General features: G+C 28.0%; 1 protein-coding gene across 4 annotated transcripts in view; it reads right to left on the bottom strand.

Moving 5' to 3' along the window:
• LOC129957164 (cell adhesion molecule Dscam2-like) overlaps window positions 1-17970 on the bottom strand; it is a 759520-nt gene that overhangs the window by 108310 nt on the left and 633240 nt on the right. For all 4 annotated transcript variants that reach the window (XM_056069342.1, XM_056069344.1, XM_056069343.1 and 1 more), the window contains exons 6-7: window positions 8952-9130; window positions 7033-7302 (exon numbers count right to left, since the gene is read on the bottom strand). In XM_056069342.1, coding sequence (XP_055925317.1) covers window positions 7033-7302; window positions 8952-9130 — 449 coding nt within the window. The remainder of the gene's footprint in view (window positions 1-7032; window positions 7303-8951; window positions 9131-17970) is intronic.

Raw genomic sequence — 17970 nt, 5'->3', positions numbered from 1 at the left:
TAAAATATAAATGCGTCAAATTTCTTAAAAACATTTTAAAACGAAATCTATTATTTTTTAAAAAAATTAAAAGATATGTAATTTTTAAAAATTTTAAAATATCCCAGACGACTTAATTTTTAATTTTTTCTATTTTTTTTTCTTATTACCCAACGTAAATTTATTTGGAACAAAACTAAACCAATTAAATGCTATTTTTTTAAAGAAATATATTTATGCACTCTTACCGAATTTTCATAGGAATTGTATGTTTTCATGAACTAAACTTGACTTTTAATGAGCTAAAAAAAAAACTCGAAACATAAAATGCATACCCTATTTTATTTTAATGTTTGACCGAAATCTTTAATCAATTTCATTGAATTTCTTCAAAAATTCAACACCTGGAACATTTCAAAGATACTTAAATCTAATTACAATATCATTATAAAAGTCATTAAGATGCACTTTTTCATCTCTTAACCCTTCAAATATTTATTTTATTGAACATTTTATAACGCTATTTTAGTTGAATATGAACTACATTTTGATAACGAAACAATAAAAATAAAATTGCATCTTTTAGTCCATTTTTGATTATTTCAAAGCCCACTGTCTCTTTAATTTAGAAATGCCAGGCAGCTTTAAATAAACTACATCCTATAGCACCAACTGAAAGCATTATTTTAATTATATTTGTATAATAACAATAGATCATTTTGAAGGGCATGTAAAAGATAATATTGATAGACAAAATCTGCTCATTTATTGGAGCTGGGGCTGTGTTAAAAACCTATTTTGTGATATGTCTCACAAATAAAAGACGGAAGATAATGCGCGACAATTGAAGATGTATTTAAACATAAAGAATTTTCGAATGAAATAAAAATTGGCGAAATCGGTATATGATTTACATTGAAGAATTCTGAGCTGATTTTTTCTCATAAAATATGGTCAGGCAAGAAATAGATTTGGCATTTCCCCTTAAAAATATCTATCAGACTGTATTTTTGTTAATAAGAGCAGCGTTACATTTTGATTTGAATCGATTAACAGAAAGGCGTCAAAATGTACGTTCGATTTTTCCCCACTATGTTATTATGAAGAAAATCTTCATTGAAAGAAACTCTTTGAAACTTCATTGAAAGCACTCGTGGCGCCCATGATTTTGCTCTACACACACAGTTTTTATGAGGGGTAGGGGTAATACTTTTATAATAAGCGGTAGATTACTTTTAATTGTGATGAATTATATAAACATTATTTTTACTAATTTAATTTATTAGCCTAAAAGTGATAACTTTTAAACTTATATAATCTAACCTGTTTTCGAAGTTACACAAAAATTAGTTTAATGAAGATACCATAGCCTAAAGTATTAATATCAATTTATAAGTTTATTGTCGCCATAATTATTTACTGAGACATAATAGATATCTTTAACTATATCTATATATTCAGAAATACTGATAGATATTATATATTTATTTATTCAGACGTAGTGATAAGGATTACCATATTTAATTATTCAGATAAAGTAATATATCATCTGCCTCTTTTCTCAAACATATCGATATCGATCAACGTATCGATTTATTCACCATAGAAATCACCATACTTATTTATTCCGGCGTAGTGATAAAGATCATCATATTTAATTATTCAAACATAGAAATAGAAATCATCATACCTATTTAATCAAATATAGAAATAGAAACAATCATACGTATTTAATCAAACATAGTGATATAGATTACCGTATCGATTCATTCAGATATAATGATTGATATCACCATATATATTTTTTCCTCAGAAGTATTAAGTAAAAAAAACCTTAAATGAAGGGATTGTGAAAAAATAAATATACGAGCACTCGCGGTGCTCATGTTCTTGTTCTAATCCAAACATTTTATGCGTGATAATACTTTTATTATAGGGGATAAACTACTCACTTTTGATTGTGCTTAATTTGTTTAAACATTATTGTATTAATTTCATTTTTAAAATAAAATTTTTAATTTTTATAACTCAAATAACCTAATCGTTTTTAGAAGCTAAGCAATTAGTTTAATCACAGTATTGCTGCGGTGGCCTGGTGGTAAGGTCTCGGTTTCGGAACCGGAGGGTTTCAGGTTCGTGACCCGATTCCACTGAAGAACCGTCGTGTAAGCGGCTCTGGGGATATTTAAATCTGTCTGGGCCAAACCTCCTCCCGCTGGTGTGGAGAGGGGGGAGTCAGCTCAGGTGTCGTCCTCGTCCTCCAACCGCGGTTCAAAATTATGAAGTTCGTCACAAAATAGCCCTAGTGTTGCTTTAAAAACGGGGGTTAATGTAACTAAACTAAACTTAATCAAGGTATCACCGACCAAACATTTAACTTAGTAAGTAATTATCGTCAAAACTATTTATTGAGACCTAGTAGATATCTTTCACTAAAATATATTCATTCAAAAATATTAAAAGATCACTCACCATACCTATTTATTCAGATATAGTAATATAGATAATAATAGATATCATTATACATATTTATTCAGACATAGTGATATAGATAATCGTACCTAGAAATTGAGACATATTAATAAATATCACAATATCTCTTTATTCAAATATAATAATAGATATCAATACACCTAATTATTCAGACACCGTGATACAGATCATCGTACCTAATTATTCAGACAAAGTGTTAGATATCATTCACCATAACTGCTTATTCAGACATAGATATAGATCAGCGTATATATATATTCAGATACAGTAATGGATATTATCAAATCTATTAGTTCAGCGTTAGTGATATAGATCAGCGTATATATATATTCAGATACAGTAATGGATATTATCAAATCTATTAGTTCAGCGTTAGTGATATAGATCAGCGTATATATATATTCAGATACAGTAATGGATATTATCAAATCTATTAGTTCAGCGTTAGTGATATAGATCAGCGTATATATATATTCAGATACAGTAATGGATATTATCAAATCTATTAGTTCAGCGTTAGTGATATAGATCATCATACTTAGCTATTCAGATATAGTAATAGATATCATGGTAGTTATTTATCCAAAAATAGTGATATAGATCATAGTATCTATTTATTCAGGTATAGTGATAGATATCATCATGTATATTTATTAAAACATACTGAGTGATATCATCATGTCTATTTATTAAAACATAATTATAGATATCATCATGTCTATTTATTAAAACATAATTATAGATATCATCATGTCTATTTATTAAAACATAGTGATAGATATCCTCATGTCTATTTATTAAAACATAATTATCGATATCATTATGTCTATTTATTAAAGCATAGTGATAGATATCATCATGCCTATTTATTAAAACATAGTGATAGATATCCTCATGTCTATTTATTAAAACATAGTGATAGATATCCTCATGTCTATTTATTAAAACATAGTGATAGATATCCTCATGTCTATTTATTAAAACATAGTGATAGATATCCTCATGTCTATTTATTAAAACATAGTGATAGATATCATCATGCCTATTTATTAAAACATAATTATAGATATTCTCATGTCTATTTATTAAAACACAGTGATAGATATCCTCATGTCTATTTATTAAAACACAGTGATAGATATCCTCATGTCTATTTATTAAAACATAGTGATAGATATCCTCATGTCTATTTATTAAAACATAGTGATAGATATCATCATGTCTATTTATTAAAACATAGTGATAGATATCATCATGCCTATTTATTAAAACATAGTGATAGATATCATCATGCCTATTTATAAAAACATAGTGAGTGATATATATCAACGTATCGATTTATTCAGATATAGTAATAGATACCGTCATGTCTATTGATTAAAACGTAGCGATAGATATCATTATATCTATTTAGTTGGATATAATGATATACTATATCAACATACCAATTTTTTTAGAAAAAATAATATAGATGACCAAATCTGTTTAATCAGAGATGCTGATATAGATTGTTATTTTTTATTTTCTCGTATACGTAGTACAGAAAAAGTATAATAATCATCAAAAAATTAGGAATCGAGATTTTGGCGAATCTAAAGGTTTTAGATCTTCCTGAATTTGAAAAACAAATGTTTGGAAAATGTTCTTCTGTCTATGACAAAAATAACTCAAAAACGCTTTGAGCTAGATGGTTGAAGTTTAGTATACGGTCTTTACACCAAATTTTCAGATTTCTATTAAATTTTGATTAAAATCTGTTCTGAAGAAGTTCGTCTGTCTGGCCATTTTAATAAAATTAAAAACGATAACTATCAAACGAAGAGAGCTAGATAGATAAGATTCACAGATTTAACATCTACAATGGCACTGTGAAATTTTGAGCCAAATACAACAAAAGGTTGATTGTCTGTCGGTCTGTGCGTTCAAAAATATATAAATGCGATAGTTCAAAAAGGAAATGATTTAAATATATCAAATTTGGCACTGGATTTTGTGAAAAAGTGCAGTTTTGCCAAATCTTTGTTCCAATCGTTTGAAAAAAGCGTGTACAAAGTACAAATTCAAATTTCGGATATTACTAATGTCATTCCAGGGATTAATCGCCAAATAGCTCGCCAAGGATGACACGATAGATTTAATAAAAAGGCTAAATTACCGACAAAAGTTGATATTTCTTAACTAGTGTATATCAATGCCATGCAAGGTGCATTCTGGCATGACAAGTATATTAGTGTGTATGCGAGAATGTTTTAGGGAGACCACCACCGCTGGTTATTTATTCAGACATAGTGATAGATATCAACATATCTATTTATTAGGATATAGTGGTATATATCGCTATATCTATTTATTTAGACATAACGATAAGTATCACAATAACAATATAATTGTACTTTTAACTATAGATTATTTACTCTAAAGGGAAAAAAATTACTATATTATAAAAAGAAAATGAGAGTCATTTATCGTGATTAATATCCTTTGTTATTAATTCTGCTATTTTAAGTTTCTAAAGTAAAACTTTGAATTACTAACTTCACAATCGTACTTCCTTCAATTATCATACAAAATCTAGCCAACTTTAATCTTTTCCGCCTCCTCAACAGATCACCCAAAGAATGCTATAAGAATAGGAATTTCCTGCCTTCTTGAGAGTAACCAATCATATCACGGCAAGAAAAGACAGCAGCCACTTAAATCCAGAGATTATTCTTCGAAACAAATTAATGTCTCAAAGTCCCTATCTTTTACCTTTTAGAGAAAACTTTTCCCTCAGTATACTGCAAAAGAAGAAAGAAAAGTTCTTTAACAAGGTTTCCTCAAATTGAAAACCTAATGACTAACGGCGCGTTTGATTTTCTGCAGATAAATCCTTTTGAAGCCCAGACATCTGACTTCTATAATAATCAAGAAGTTCCTAGGATCCAACTGAAATATGGTGCCTAATAAAGTCACTTTTACATGGGAGGCGAAAAGGCGGATTATTATTGTTATTATTATTATTACTTTGCGTTCGAGGATATGTAAGGATATATCCTGGAGGATAATTGCTTTGCTGAAGCAGAGAAGATGAATCGAAAAATCTTAAAAAGAAAACGGCGAAATAGGAATTAGAATCTTGGGGATTAAGTTGGCGTACAGATGAGCGAATTGATTCGTAATTGAAGTTAAAAAATAGAAGATGCCCTCGGAATAAATGGGTTCTCCTTATATTTTCTTAAATTAGATAAATATTTTTTTTCATTATATTTTGTTTTACGACAAGAAGGAATTGATTGCGTTGTTGTGGAAATAGGATCGGAATGAATAGAGTTGTTTGAGATAAAGATAATTATGCTTTTTGAAATTGATGTTGCTGTTTTGTAGTTTTTTTAAGGGGGGAGGGAGGGGAAAGTTTAAATTCTTGCAATTAAATCCAGATTGTTTTCGTTCTGATTCATTTATTTTCTTGTCTGGAATGTCACTGGTGAGCGGGTGAGTAATTTTCCGTATTTTAATTGAAATTTGTTTGAATGTAAAAGAAAAGTCCGAATCTCATTCGCCCAAAATTAAATGAATAACTGTCATGTGATTCAAAAACAAATTACTCGAAACTTTTTTTGATTATGAATATTTATTAATGGCAGCGGAAACAGTTTTGAAATTAACTTTGGTGAACACCAAGCTCCGAACATCGATGATAATGAATAAGAAAATATTCTATGGAAATGCGTTGTGTCATTAGAATACAAGGATTTTAAAACTCTAAATGTTTTAGTAACGGGTTCAGTTGGAATGAATAAAATGGATCAAAAGGCAAAATAAGTTCAAAATTTGGAAGAAATCTACAAATTTGGTGTAAAAAACAAATTTAATCTGACTAGTTCAAAGCGTCTTTAAATTAATGCATTCACAGTCAGACGAATATAATAGTCAAAATATGCTTCGCTGACTTCGCCCTGCTTTGAAGCGTAACGAAGGTTCTTTCTGTATCCAAATATCATAATTTTGAGCCATGATGAGGATGATACCTTAATTATTTTTTCAAACTTCGATGCCATCGTGTCACAATGACAACATGTTATTCTTAATTAACGATATATGTGGAAACATAATTTTGTAGACGAGCGGGAAGAAAAAGGAACTTTTGAAATTTTAACTTCGATTTATTTCACCACGACAGTCATATTATGAACAGAAAGAAAAATAATAAGAGAAGCATCAGTTTACATTGCGATACAAGAGTAAAGTGACAGAAAGTTTCTTCTTCAGTGATTTTACTATAAGGTTCTGATAGGGATTTCTTTGCCTCTTGTCGACTTAAACAAGGGAATCTTAAGTATAAAAATATGTGTAAACGCTTGACATCTCTTTATTCTTGGCTTGAGAACCACGGAATCAGGAATTTTATCAAGCGCGTGTTAAAAGTAATTAAATAAAAAAAGTGGGAATTGTATCAGGAAATAAGAGAACATTTTAGAATAAAGTTAACTTGAGCTAAATTAAGATAAAAATTAGAAAATTAATTAGGATTTAAATTATATTAAGAAATATCAATACACATATATATTTCGAACTTACCAGATATCTTGAGTTCGGCTGTTCCCTGGGCCCCTTCAAGGTCATTGAATACAAAGCATTGGTACATGCCTCTGTCTTCTCTGCGAACCGAGGATATGTGCAACACATCACGTGACAACAGTCTGACACGACTGGAAGCAGACAGTTGGCGCTGGTCCTTCTTCCACGTCACAGTGTGGACAGGATAGCCAGTCACATTGCAATTGAATGTGGCCTCTTGTCCAATATTCAGGACTTGGTAGGGAGGTCGTAAGTGGACAACTAGCGGAGCTGTAAAGAGAGAAAAAAAATGAGATCATAAATGATCTTTGACATTACTCCCATTCATTGAGTATGAAACTTTAAACGATTTATTATCTTCTCGTATGAGAAGTATTTAAAAAGTAACCCAAGAATGCATTCAGCTGGATATATAAATTTTGTTATGTGATCTTTACACAAAATTTCTAGATGTATGCCAAATTGTGGACAAGATGTATTCTGAAGAAGTCTGTCTGTCCGTGCGAATATTATAATTGAAAAATCTGAAATATTAGATGGACAATATTCGGTATATAGTGTAATAATTGGAATTATAGATGTACCAAATTTTAGGCTAAACATATCAACTGGTCGATTAATCAGTTGGTTTGTACATTTCCATTTCTTGTGAACCCGATTATAAAAATAACATAACGAGTTATATAAATGAAATTTGGTCTGTGACCTTTTAATCTACTTTATAGATGTATCGAATTTTGGTTTCAATATGGTCAATAGTTCGCAAACATAAGCGATTCCTCCACTGAATTCGAATGTAGTGATACAGTATGGAACCTTTGGTTTTTCGTCGCTTCGGCTGCATACAAATATTGCACAAAGTTGCATGATATTAAACAATATTCACAGTATTGTATTATAGTACGAAATACGTATTGTATACTATTCATAACAATGTATTGTATTATGAATACTGTTCAAATAAATTTGGTAACTGATACAATTAAAACAAATATTGAACAATAAAATATAATATTACGCAATTTAACAATACTGTGCAACAGACTGTTGCATTTGTTAAAATAATGGGAAAAAAATCTAAGTTGGTACTTTTGATACCCTCCCTTTCACCTAACTGGTTTCAAAATTTGATATAAAAAAATAGCGCACTAGCAGCAAATTAGTATTAAACAACCGTGAAATACAAAGTGCTCAGAAGGAACTCGCAGGATATCCATATTCCGAAAAGACTTCGTTAACTATCCACTTGAGGTCACTTTAACTGCCCACTGATTCCTCGGCTGTGAACCTTTGCTTTTTTAACTGCTCTGACAGAGCATCGAATATTCTAAAAAGATATCGTATCTTCTTTTCTAATCGATATTAAATATTCATAGAAGTCCAGCAGTTTTAGGGGCATTTCGCTTTTGATGCCACCATTAATAAATTTGTCGCAAAACCTGGGGAATACTTGATCTGGTATTCATTCAGCATGTTACAAATGTAAAACTCCCTTCTTTACCATGGAACTAACAGCGTAAGGTAGCAACATTACGCACTTTAACTGCCCACTGATTCCTCGTCTGTGAACCTTTGCTTTTTTAACTGCTCTGACAGAGCATCGAATATTCTAAAAAGATATCGTATCTTCTTTTCTAATCGATATTAAATATTCATAGAAGTCCAGCAGTTTTAGGGGCATTTCGCTTTTGATGCCCCCATTAATAAATTTGTCGCAAAACCTGGGGAATACTTGATCTGGTATTCATTCAGCATGTTACAACTGTAAAACTCCTATCTTTATCATGGAACTAACAGCGCAAGGTAGCAACATTACGTACTTGTAACAATATTTTATGTCTGCAGTAGAAGTTAAAACCTTATTTCTCAAAATATGAAAGCAAAGAATAGAGAAGAAATAAAAGACGATATTAGCTTACCTGTTACAATCAAAGCACTCTCAATTCTTCGCTCGCCTATACTGTTGCGAGCAATGCACTGGTATTTACTGCCGTCAGAGTGGGTCACTTTCTTTATGTTGAGGGTTCCTTGACTTACCCAGATACGTCCATCTTCCTTCACAGGTCTCAAAACTCCGTTCAACCCCTCTTTCATCCATCTAGAAAGAAGAAAGAAGATTTTCAAAAATGTGTTAAGATCCATCTTCTATGCATCCCTTTTTTCTTCTTTTTTAGATTATAAAGTGCTTAACGCATTATGAAGAAATATAGCCTGACATATCCATCTTTCGAGACTTTGAACTTTTTCTGCTTGAATTATTTAGATTTTAGGTTTAAAAGCTAAAAGGGGGAAAAAAAGTTTAATTTTTACATAAATTTACGGTGTCCAGTTTTTTGACAAGGGCGACGAAATCGTTCCAACTGACCAAAAATCTCACTGAAAGTTTGCTATCTTGAATGGCTGAAGGAAATAGTAACAAATGACTTTTACGACTGTAGTGAAGAATGTTCAGAATTTCCACATTTGGCGAGAAATCGCCAATCAAGTTTGGAAAACGGACATTATTCTTAAATCAAGCCAAATCTACAGCAGCCATTTTAAAATTAACCTCTTCTTGCTGTTTTAGAGGTCTATAATTTTCTCAACACATTGTTACTGCCATATTTATAAAATATAAGGACAAAATAAAATTTCAGTTCCTTGTTAGCATTTTCAGTTCGATAAGATGATACGATGATGGATAGTTCATCGTTTCTGATTAAGTTTTGTATCGATTCTGGTCTTTCGATTTCGTTGATTCTAATATTGATTTTCAAACATGTCATTATCATGCCAATCATTTTGCAACATCTACTAATAACAATGAAGAAGGTGTGTCTGTTTTTTGGTGTTTTACTGATAATGTTTGATCTAGAGCTGCCAAATTTGGCCCCTATATTCTTTGGATAACAATTAACGTACTTCGGAGTGTTTTTTTGGAATCATAACTAGTTTTAATTAATTAAAAATTAAGCGTCCTTTTAACATTTTGCTCTATAATTTACAAAAACGTAATTACTTTGCAATAAAATTCTAAATATTTTATATTCTTGGTACTTTTCTATTAGTCTGGCGCAAATGTCGCCAATTGTGAACCAAAAGCGAATTTGGCGGAATTCTACTTTATTTGGCGATTTTTCGCTTGCGCCTCGCTAGTGGAAAAGTACCCTATTTTTATATTAGATATTTAACCTGTGATTGTCTAAAAGCTAAATCAAGGCAAACAAATTTTTTTTTATCACTCGCATAATTTACATGAGGAATAAAAATGAATAATTTCAAACTATAATATAAGTAATTAAAAACTAAATCACTTCGACATCTAAATTTAATATGCAAAGAAGATATTAGGTACTAGATCGATTATATATTATACAATCGATTTTAATATTTTCAATGATCGATTATATATATTTTTAATGATGCAAATTTTGTTGCCATTAATTTTTTTAAATAATTTGACAATTTTGAACAATATTTTTTTTGCATAACTTTAAAGAATCAGTTCTATTTCAATATAATTCAAACCATTTATATTTTTCTTAAATATTTAAAAGTGCGATTTTCGGAAAGTTAAAATAAGGTAGAAAAATGTTTTTTATTATCTGCACAATTTACATGTGGTATAAAAATGAGAAATTGCCAACGAAAACATATATAGTTAAAAACTAAATGAAATTAAATTAACTATGCATCATGGGACTAGATCGATTAGAAAAAAATATTTAACACAATACGCAGAACAGTCATAAGACATTTAAAATAACGTCGCTTAAATGTTTTTAAATGCATTAAATGTAATGACAATTTTATATTTAAATATGTCTTGTTAAGGGAATGTTATGCACAAGATATTTAATTGAAACTAAGCATAACAAATACTTTCAATGATCCAGCTGGTTACTAAAGGTAACCGAAGCCAAACATAATTAAATAGCCATTAAATTAAATTATGCTTTTAAAATAGTTTTCAATGTATTTACTCCTAAAAGTCTTTTTATATAATTAAAAATTGAGCAAATTATTTTTTAAAATTTCAACATATTTGAAAGTAATGTACATTAATGATACAGTATTTACATTTCAAAAAGATATATTATTCTATACATAATTTGTTAATTAGAATTCGAAAATCATTTAAAAATTATTCAGTGTTTTTTTATTAAGTTTCATAACTATCATGTAATTAATTTCACTGAAAGTATTCATTTATATTATTGAATACAAAAGCTAGACTTGAAACATTACTTTATATTATTAAATACTATTTTATATAGGAATTTACCTTGAGATTAAAATATTTCTCTAATTGCTAAAAAAATTAACTGTTTAATTAATTGCCTTTAAGTAGTTAATGAAACCTTTTTATATCCTTTCTTGCAAACAAAATTTAAAGTGCCTACAACATACAAATGCTTATAATATAATAAATGTCACTGTTATATTACAAATCGAATCAATTATTCACTCTGTTGCGCGCTTTATATATAAAAAGAAAAACAAACAACAATATATTTAGTTGAAAGCTACAACGAATGAAATAAACACATTAAAAAAATCCGTATATGATATTTGAATGTTATAATACTTTAATATGAGATATAATGCACAAAATTATTTTATCGTCTGTGACTTACAAAAAAAATAAATTAAAATGAGAATATCAGTAGGACCAAACGATTCTTAAAATTCGCCAGAAGCTCACTTTTCTCATTAGTTTTGAATAATATTTTAGAAATAAAACGGAATTAAATCAAATTTCGGAGGAAAGAATTTATCGACAAATAAATCTTTTTTTAAAAGAAGGTTTTTCTTCAAGTGGAATGACATTTACGATAAAAATATTTTCTATACATATAAATATACAATTTAATTAATATGAATCGAATTATTTCATTAATTATCAGGAAAGTTTCACTTGAATTTTCATCGTATTTATAAATATAATAATATTTAACTTATTATTGAAATCATATAGAAGTGAAAAAGACTCTTTTCAGCTATATAAATCTTCAAAAATAATTTTCTCTATTCTATTTTCTTCTTTGAATTTATATGTAGATAAAATTTAACTTTAGTTAATATCTTGTTTGTTAAGCTTTAGCTGAGCATATATTATTAAATGAGAAATAATGCATCTTTTAATATTTAATCTGATTATTTTATGCATCTTTTGAAAATAAATTCACGGATAATGAATAAAAAATAAGGAAACAAAATTTCATAAACACTCAACACTTCAAAATGCACGTTTCAACACCCTTGCTTCAACAAACATTCTTGCACTTCTAAGGGTAGAAAAAGAAGTTAACTCCATTTTCTTCTTAAAGCAGCCTGCATCAAAACCCTCGATAAATTTTAAGCATGGATAATTACAAACCTTGCCTGCCCTTTAAAAACGCAGCTCAGCCGATTAAAAATTACGAGGGGGACTTAAAAAGGGCTTTCATATTTTCGAAGCAGGGTCCTAAATACTTGACATTCTACTTTCTTTAACGACGGTTCCATACTTCAGTTTCAGAACTTTGACTGTTTTAGAACTCATTTACTAATTAATATCTAAAAATTCTTTTTTTTTTTCTGCTTTCAGTCTGGCTTTTCTTCGCTGCTTGAAAATTCTTGAAGAAACTGGAATATATTAAATATCTTACTACTGATCGTTAACTTCCACTGGAGATCGTTACTAGAGGAAACTGGAGCAATTATCCGGAAGTATAGAGCTGGAAAGAGTGGAGGCTATCTATAAAGAGCAATGAAAATAATCTATCTTTGATAGATTTTGTGAAGATGGCGCCTAATTGCTCTGAGTAAAGTTGGAATCGAACTTTAAAATGCAGGGATGGGTATTAACTGGAAAGATAGCTAGGTAAAAAATATTATAACTTTCTGATAGGATCTACATTTGGTAATAATCATTTGAAAATACAAAGTTTGGACATAGTTTCGAATGTTTTAGCATTCGAAAGCAATTATTTGATGTTATCGAAGTTCCAGAAATTATAAAAGTACAAAACTTAGATATACTTAAGCAAGAATTAAAAATAAATTAATTTCATGGTGTTTATTTTTATTGAAATCTGGGAATGCATGTTTGAATGTATTTAAATATAAGAAAACAATATTTCAATAACCTTTCTCATCAAAATGGTGAAATGGCGAATGAAATATAAATAAAGATTAAGTAAAATGTATCAATTTTGAAACTTACCATCTTTCATGATACTTAAAAGAAGCTAATGTATTTAAAATTTATCTGAAGAGCTATGCATAAATTGCCCATGATATATGGAAATTCCTAAATATGGCAAAATGGTTTTGTATCTTTTATTATGTTAATACAATATTCATAAATAATAAATATACTTTGTGTTATGTTAATACAATGTTCATCTATTATATATATATACATAAAATTAGAAAAACTATGTGAAGAGGAAACATTCTTTGATATTCTTGCAAAAATTTGGTATTTTCAGAATATTGCGATTACATAAAATTTCAGATTTCTAATTATCAAAAGGCAGATAAACTATCAATTACAACATTGTATTTTTACAAACATTAAATAAGGAGAATTGAATAAAACCACATAAGAAAAAGCAATCTTATAGATACTGCGATATTTATGAAGACATATAAATAACTAACAAATTAATTTCATTATTAATTTCTTTCAAAATGCTATATATCAATAAATATTATATCTTTGCTTTAAAAAAATAAGTTTGGGAAAGAGAAATTGAAATATTTTGATTTGCACGATACTAGAAGTGATTTTTCTAAAAAAGGAATAGTACTTTTGAAAAAAAGAATACTTAATTGAAATGGCAAATAAGAACAATGGATCAGTAATAAATGGCTTATTATTTTAAGTGGCAAATAATACAATTCTTTCTGGAACTATGAAAAAAAATTCTTGAAAAAATATTTGATATTGTTTTTGGAACAATAATTTAAATTTCTCTTGATTCTTTGTACCATGGTTCACTTAGCATGGGAATATAATTTTTCGTCTTTTTTACAATCAAATATTCTTGTATTAGTATTTATTGATAGAAAAAACAAAAATTGAGTAGATATTACATAAAATGAAATATTTATAGTTGAAATGAAAGTTTAAACAGTAAACTTTTAGTCACAAAAAAGTACAATCCAAGGTTCAACAGTCTGCTATGATATTTAACGACATGCCATTTATGAATAGCATTTTTCAAAACTTTCAATAGATTAATATTTAAAATAAAATTCCTTTATTAAAAATTAATTTTCTGGAACTAATTGCTTTTTGCTGGTAAAGGCTTACCTTAAAGTTAGAAAACAGTAATTAATTAATAAGTCCTTTCTACTGCAACATAGAAAAAAAAATTAATGAACTTTGGAATAATTATTATCATTAATCATGCCGTAAATTTATCCAGTCTTTATTTTATTCGATGTTTTAAATTCAGATTAAGGTTACGAGTCGGTTTTCCTTAATTGCCAGAGCTGTGATTCCATTAATTTTTTTTTCTTTTTTTCTGATGAATCATTAAAATGAAAGTTAATGTTTGATAAAAAAAAATATAAATGATTCGCATTAACATAAATTACCTGCTAACGCCCACGAGAAAAATTGATCATAAGAATCAGAATATTATATTTGGAGATCGTATTATTTTGATTAAAATTTTCGTCATCAAAAGCGCAAGGTTTTACATCGTTTTCATTTTAATCGTTTAAAGCCCATTTTTTTCTGATTAAAATATATTACTGAATGGGATCAAAATCAAACGATTTAGTTGCGTTTTTTGAATTATTTGCTTATTTATAAGAAATATTTAATAAAAGAAAAATGAATGGAACTTTTAGAACCAAATTTTGTTACTTTATGTAATTATGCTATCTAAATTTAGTCTAAAAATATTTTTTAATTAAAGTATCTTTTTTGAGTTGCTTGAATATGTATCTATCTATATTTAATTATGATAAAGCTCACTGTGTGTGTGTTGGAGCTTTAAAGGTCAGACCGTTTGAGCTAGAGCCCCCAAATTTGGCATATGTGTACCTTGGAGGTCATGAATGTGCACCTAGGAGATTTTTTAAATTTTTAATTAAATCTAATTAATTAATTTTAATTAATTAAAAATCAAGCGAACTTCGACGTTTTTCCACTATAACTTCCGAAATTATTACAGCACAAAATTGATTTTTACATCATATTGAAATTCAAAGAATAATCTTTTCAATGATATTAATATTTTGGCCTACAAATTAAATTTCTATTTTTAATAAATATTTTTAAAAATAATTTAATCATATTTTTCAACAATTTCTCACAAAATACAAATAAAATTTAATCTGCATGACCATGGCAAAAAATTATCTCTTATTAATTGCCATCGCATTTGCAAAAGCTCTGATTAAAAAATAAGTTAATTACTACTGCAAATAAAATCTTGAAAAATGTAATTTTCAGCATATGACTGTTTGGAATGAAATAACTAGGAAATGTGATATTTAAAAAAAATAAATAAATGCAAAACAAAATTTTCTATGATCGTTTACAATATCTTATATTATTTATTCAACAAATCAGCTTTATTTAAGGCAAACATAATTTATTACATAAGAATATCCATTCTAATTCGTTCTCAATATCTAATTTGAAAATATTTAGTAATAAACATACATACTGTTTAATACTGTTAAAATTGTCTAAATGAAGTAAATAATTATATTTTATGTAATAAATGCTACTAATGAATTAAGAGTTTTAAATTTTTTCATACTCTGCTCTGTGAGTCATATTTAACAAAATATTCTTCAGACACTCATATTCTAGATAAAATGAGTTACACCAATCAACTAAATCAATAATTAAAATTGATTGATTTATGAAAGAATAAATATTGCTATTTTATAAAAACGTACGCTTTCATATATTTTCATCCACCATCTTAAAGAAAATACCAATTCCTGACCAATCAGTGCTCGGAATTTCTCCAAAGCTGATAATCAGATGAATGTGTGTGTGCTCTGCACAGCATACCACATGATCTGGAGCTATCACACTTGGTATATACATACTTTGGAGGATAAAAAATTGTACCTAGAGATATTTTTTTGAAATTTTTATTAGAATTTTAATTAATTAAAAATTAAGCTGAATTTTTGCACTCTTCAGCTATAACTTCCGAAAATATTACATAACAAAACTGTTTTCTAAGTCATCTTAAAGTTCAAAATATGATTTTTTTCATTGATATCAATGTTAGAAATTAAATTTCTATTTTTAATGAATTTTTATAAACTAATTTAATCCTATTTTTCAACAATTTATTTCGTACAAAATAAAAATAAAATTGAATTTGCACAAGCACGTTACGCGTGCTTGGGAAAAAATTAGCTTGTATCAAAAGTGTTGCCATCATATTGACAAAAACTCAAATTAAAAAATAAATCAGTTGTTATTGTAAATTAAACATATAAAGATGTAATTTTCAGCACGTGTCTGCATGAAATGAAATAAATATGAAATATGATGTCTTTTTTAAAGTTAATGCAAGGAAATGTTTTCTATGATCTTTTACAATACCTATATTATTAATTCAATTAAATAGTTTTATTTCAGGCAAATATGGTTTAATATATACAAGATGTTTACTCTAATCGGAGCTGAATAGTTAATTTGGGATTCTGTAGTAATCTTCGTACAAATGGTCAAAATGAAAAAAAATAATTATATTTTATGTAAATTGAGTCAATAAATGGTAATAAATAACGAATTTTAAATTTTTACATATATCCTCTGCTCCGGGTATCAAATTTAACAAAATATTCTTTAATAACAAAATATTCTTTTATAATTTGATAAAAATGTTTTAAAGGTTCTTTCAAATTTTCATTAGTCCAGATTATTCATGTTCTTTCTTAACAGATGTGGTCAAACAATCATGAAAAATAAAATATTTAAAAAAACGCTTTATTGGTGTACTAAGAGGAAGAATTTTTAAAGTTTTGTGTTCTTTTTTTTGCTTTTTAATCTCTACTTTTTATTTATGAATTTTTGAAATCATTTGAAAAATTATCAAATGCTTTGATAAATATGAAATCAGAAAAAAGTTATTGATTAAACAGTGATGTTTTCTGAAGATATAAAAATAATATATTATCACCAAGAATGCATATAAGTAGAAAATTTCTTAACCCTAGCACATCAGAAAGTTAGTGTAAAAATTACATCAAATTTCCATGTTTAAAAATAATATTAAGTTAAAATTAAAAGTATGCATTTGAAGTATATAGAGTAAAATGTAATTATTTTTGAGTTTTTTTATAGTCTGAAAATATAGAATAATAAAACATTACAGATTTTGTAAACTGATACCGACTCTCTTTTTAATTATTTGTAAAGATTTTGACATTTTTATTAATAAAAAAACAACTATGCATGGATAGATAGACCAAGTTGTCCATAGAATTGCACCCATTTTATTCAGTTCCAAAAACAGATGTCTGGGATAGCCTGTAGATTTATACGAAAAAATAAAATCACTTGTCTTGAAATATACCATTTCACGGTTATTTTAATACTCGACATCAATTTAAAATTCGCTGAAGCAAGACGTTTTTTTCTTCCTTCGTTGCCATCGAGTCCAGCAAAACTAAAAAGCTATTAATCTCGTCGCATGTCAGTCAAAGTTACCGTGGATAAAAATGCTGTTACAAGAGCAGCTGTTGACTTTTTTTTTTTTTTTTTTTGCCACGTGCCGCTGTAAAAACATCTGCCAAACGATTTCGAGAAAAGTCTGAATAAGCCTCAATTTCGTTTCTTTGCTTAAATCATTAAGTAGAATTTACTTGTTTTCAAACTTCGATATCCTTTTAGTATTTTTTTTAAATATTCTTTTAGAAGTTTGAGTTTTATCAGTAAATTATTTTCTTAAGAAATTTGACATGTATCTTAAGTGCTTAAGCTAA

This window comes from Argiope bruennichi, chromosome 11, assembly GCF_947563725.1.
Source record: "Argiope bruennichi chromosome 11, qqArgBrue1.1, whole genome shotgun sequence".
In the NCBI taxonomy this organism is placed as follows: Eukaryota; Metazoa; Arthropoda; class Arachnida; order Araneae; family Araneidae; genus Argiope; species Argiope bruennichi.
Note: the sequence above shows the minus strand (reverse complement) of the source record. Positions and strands in the feature narration are given on the sequence as shown.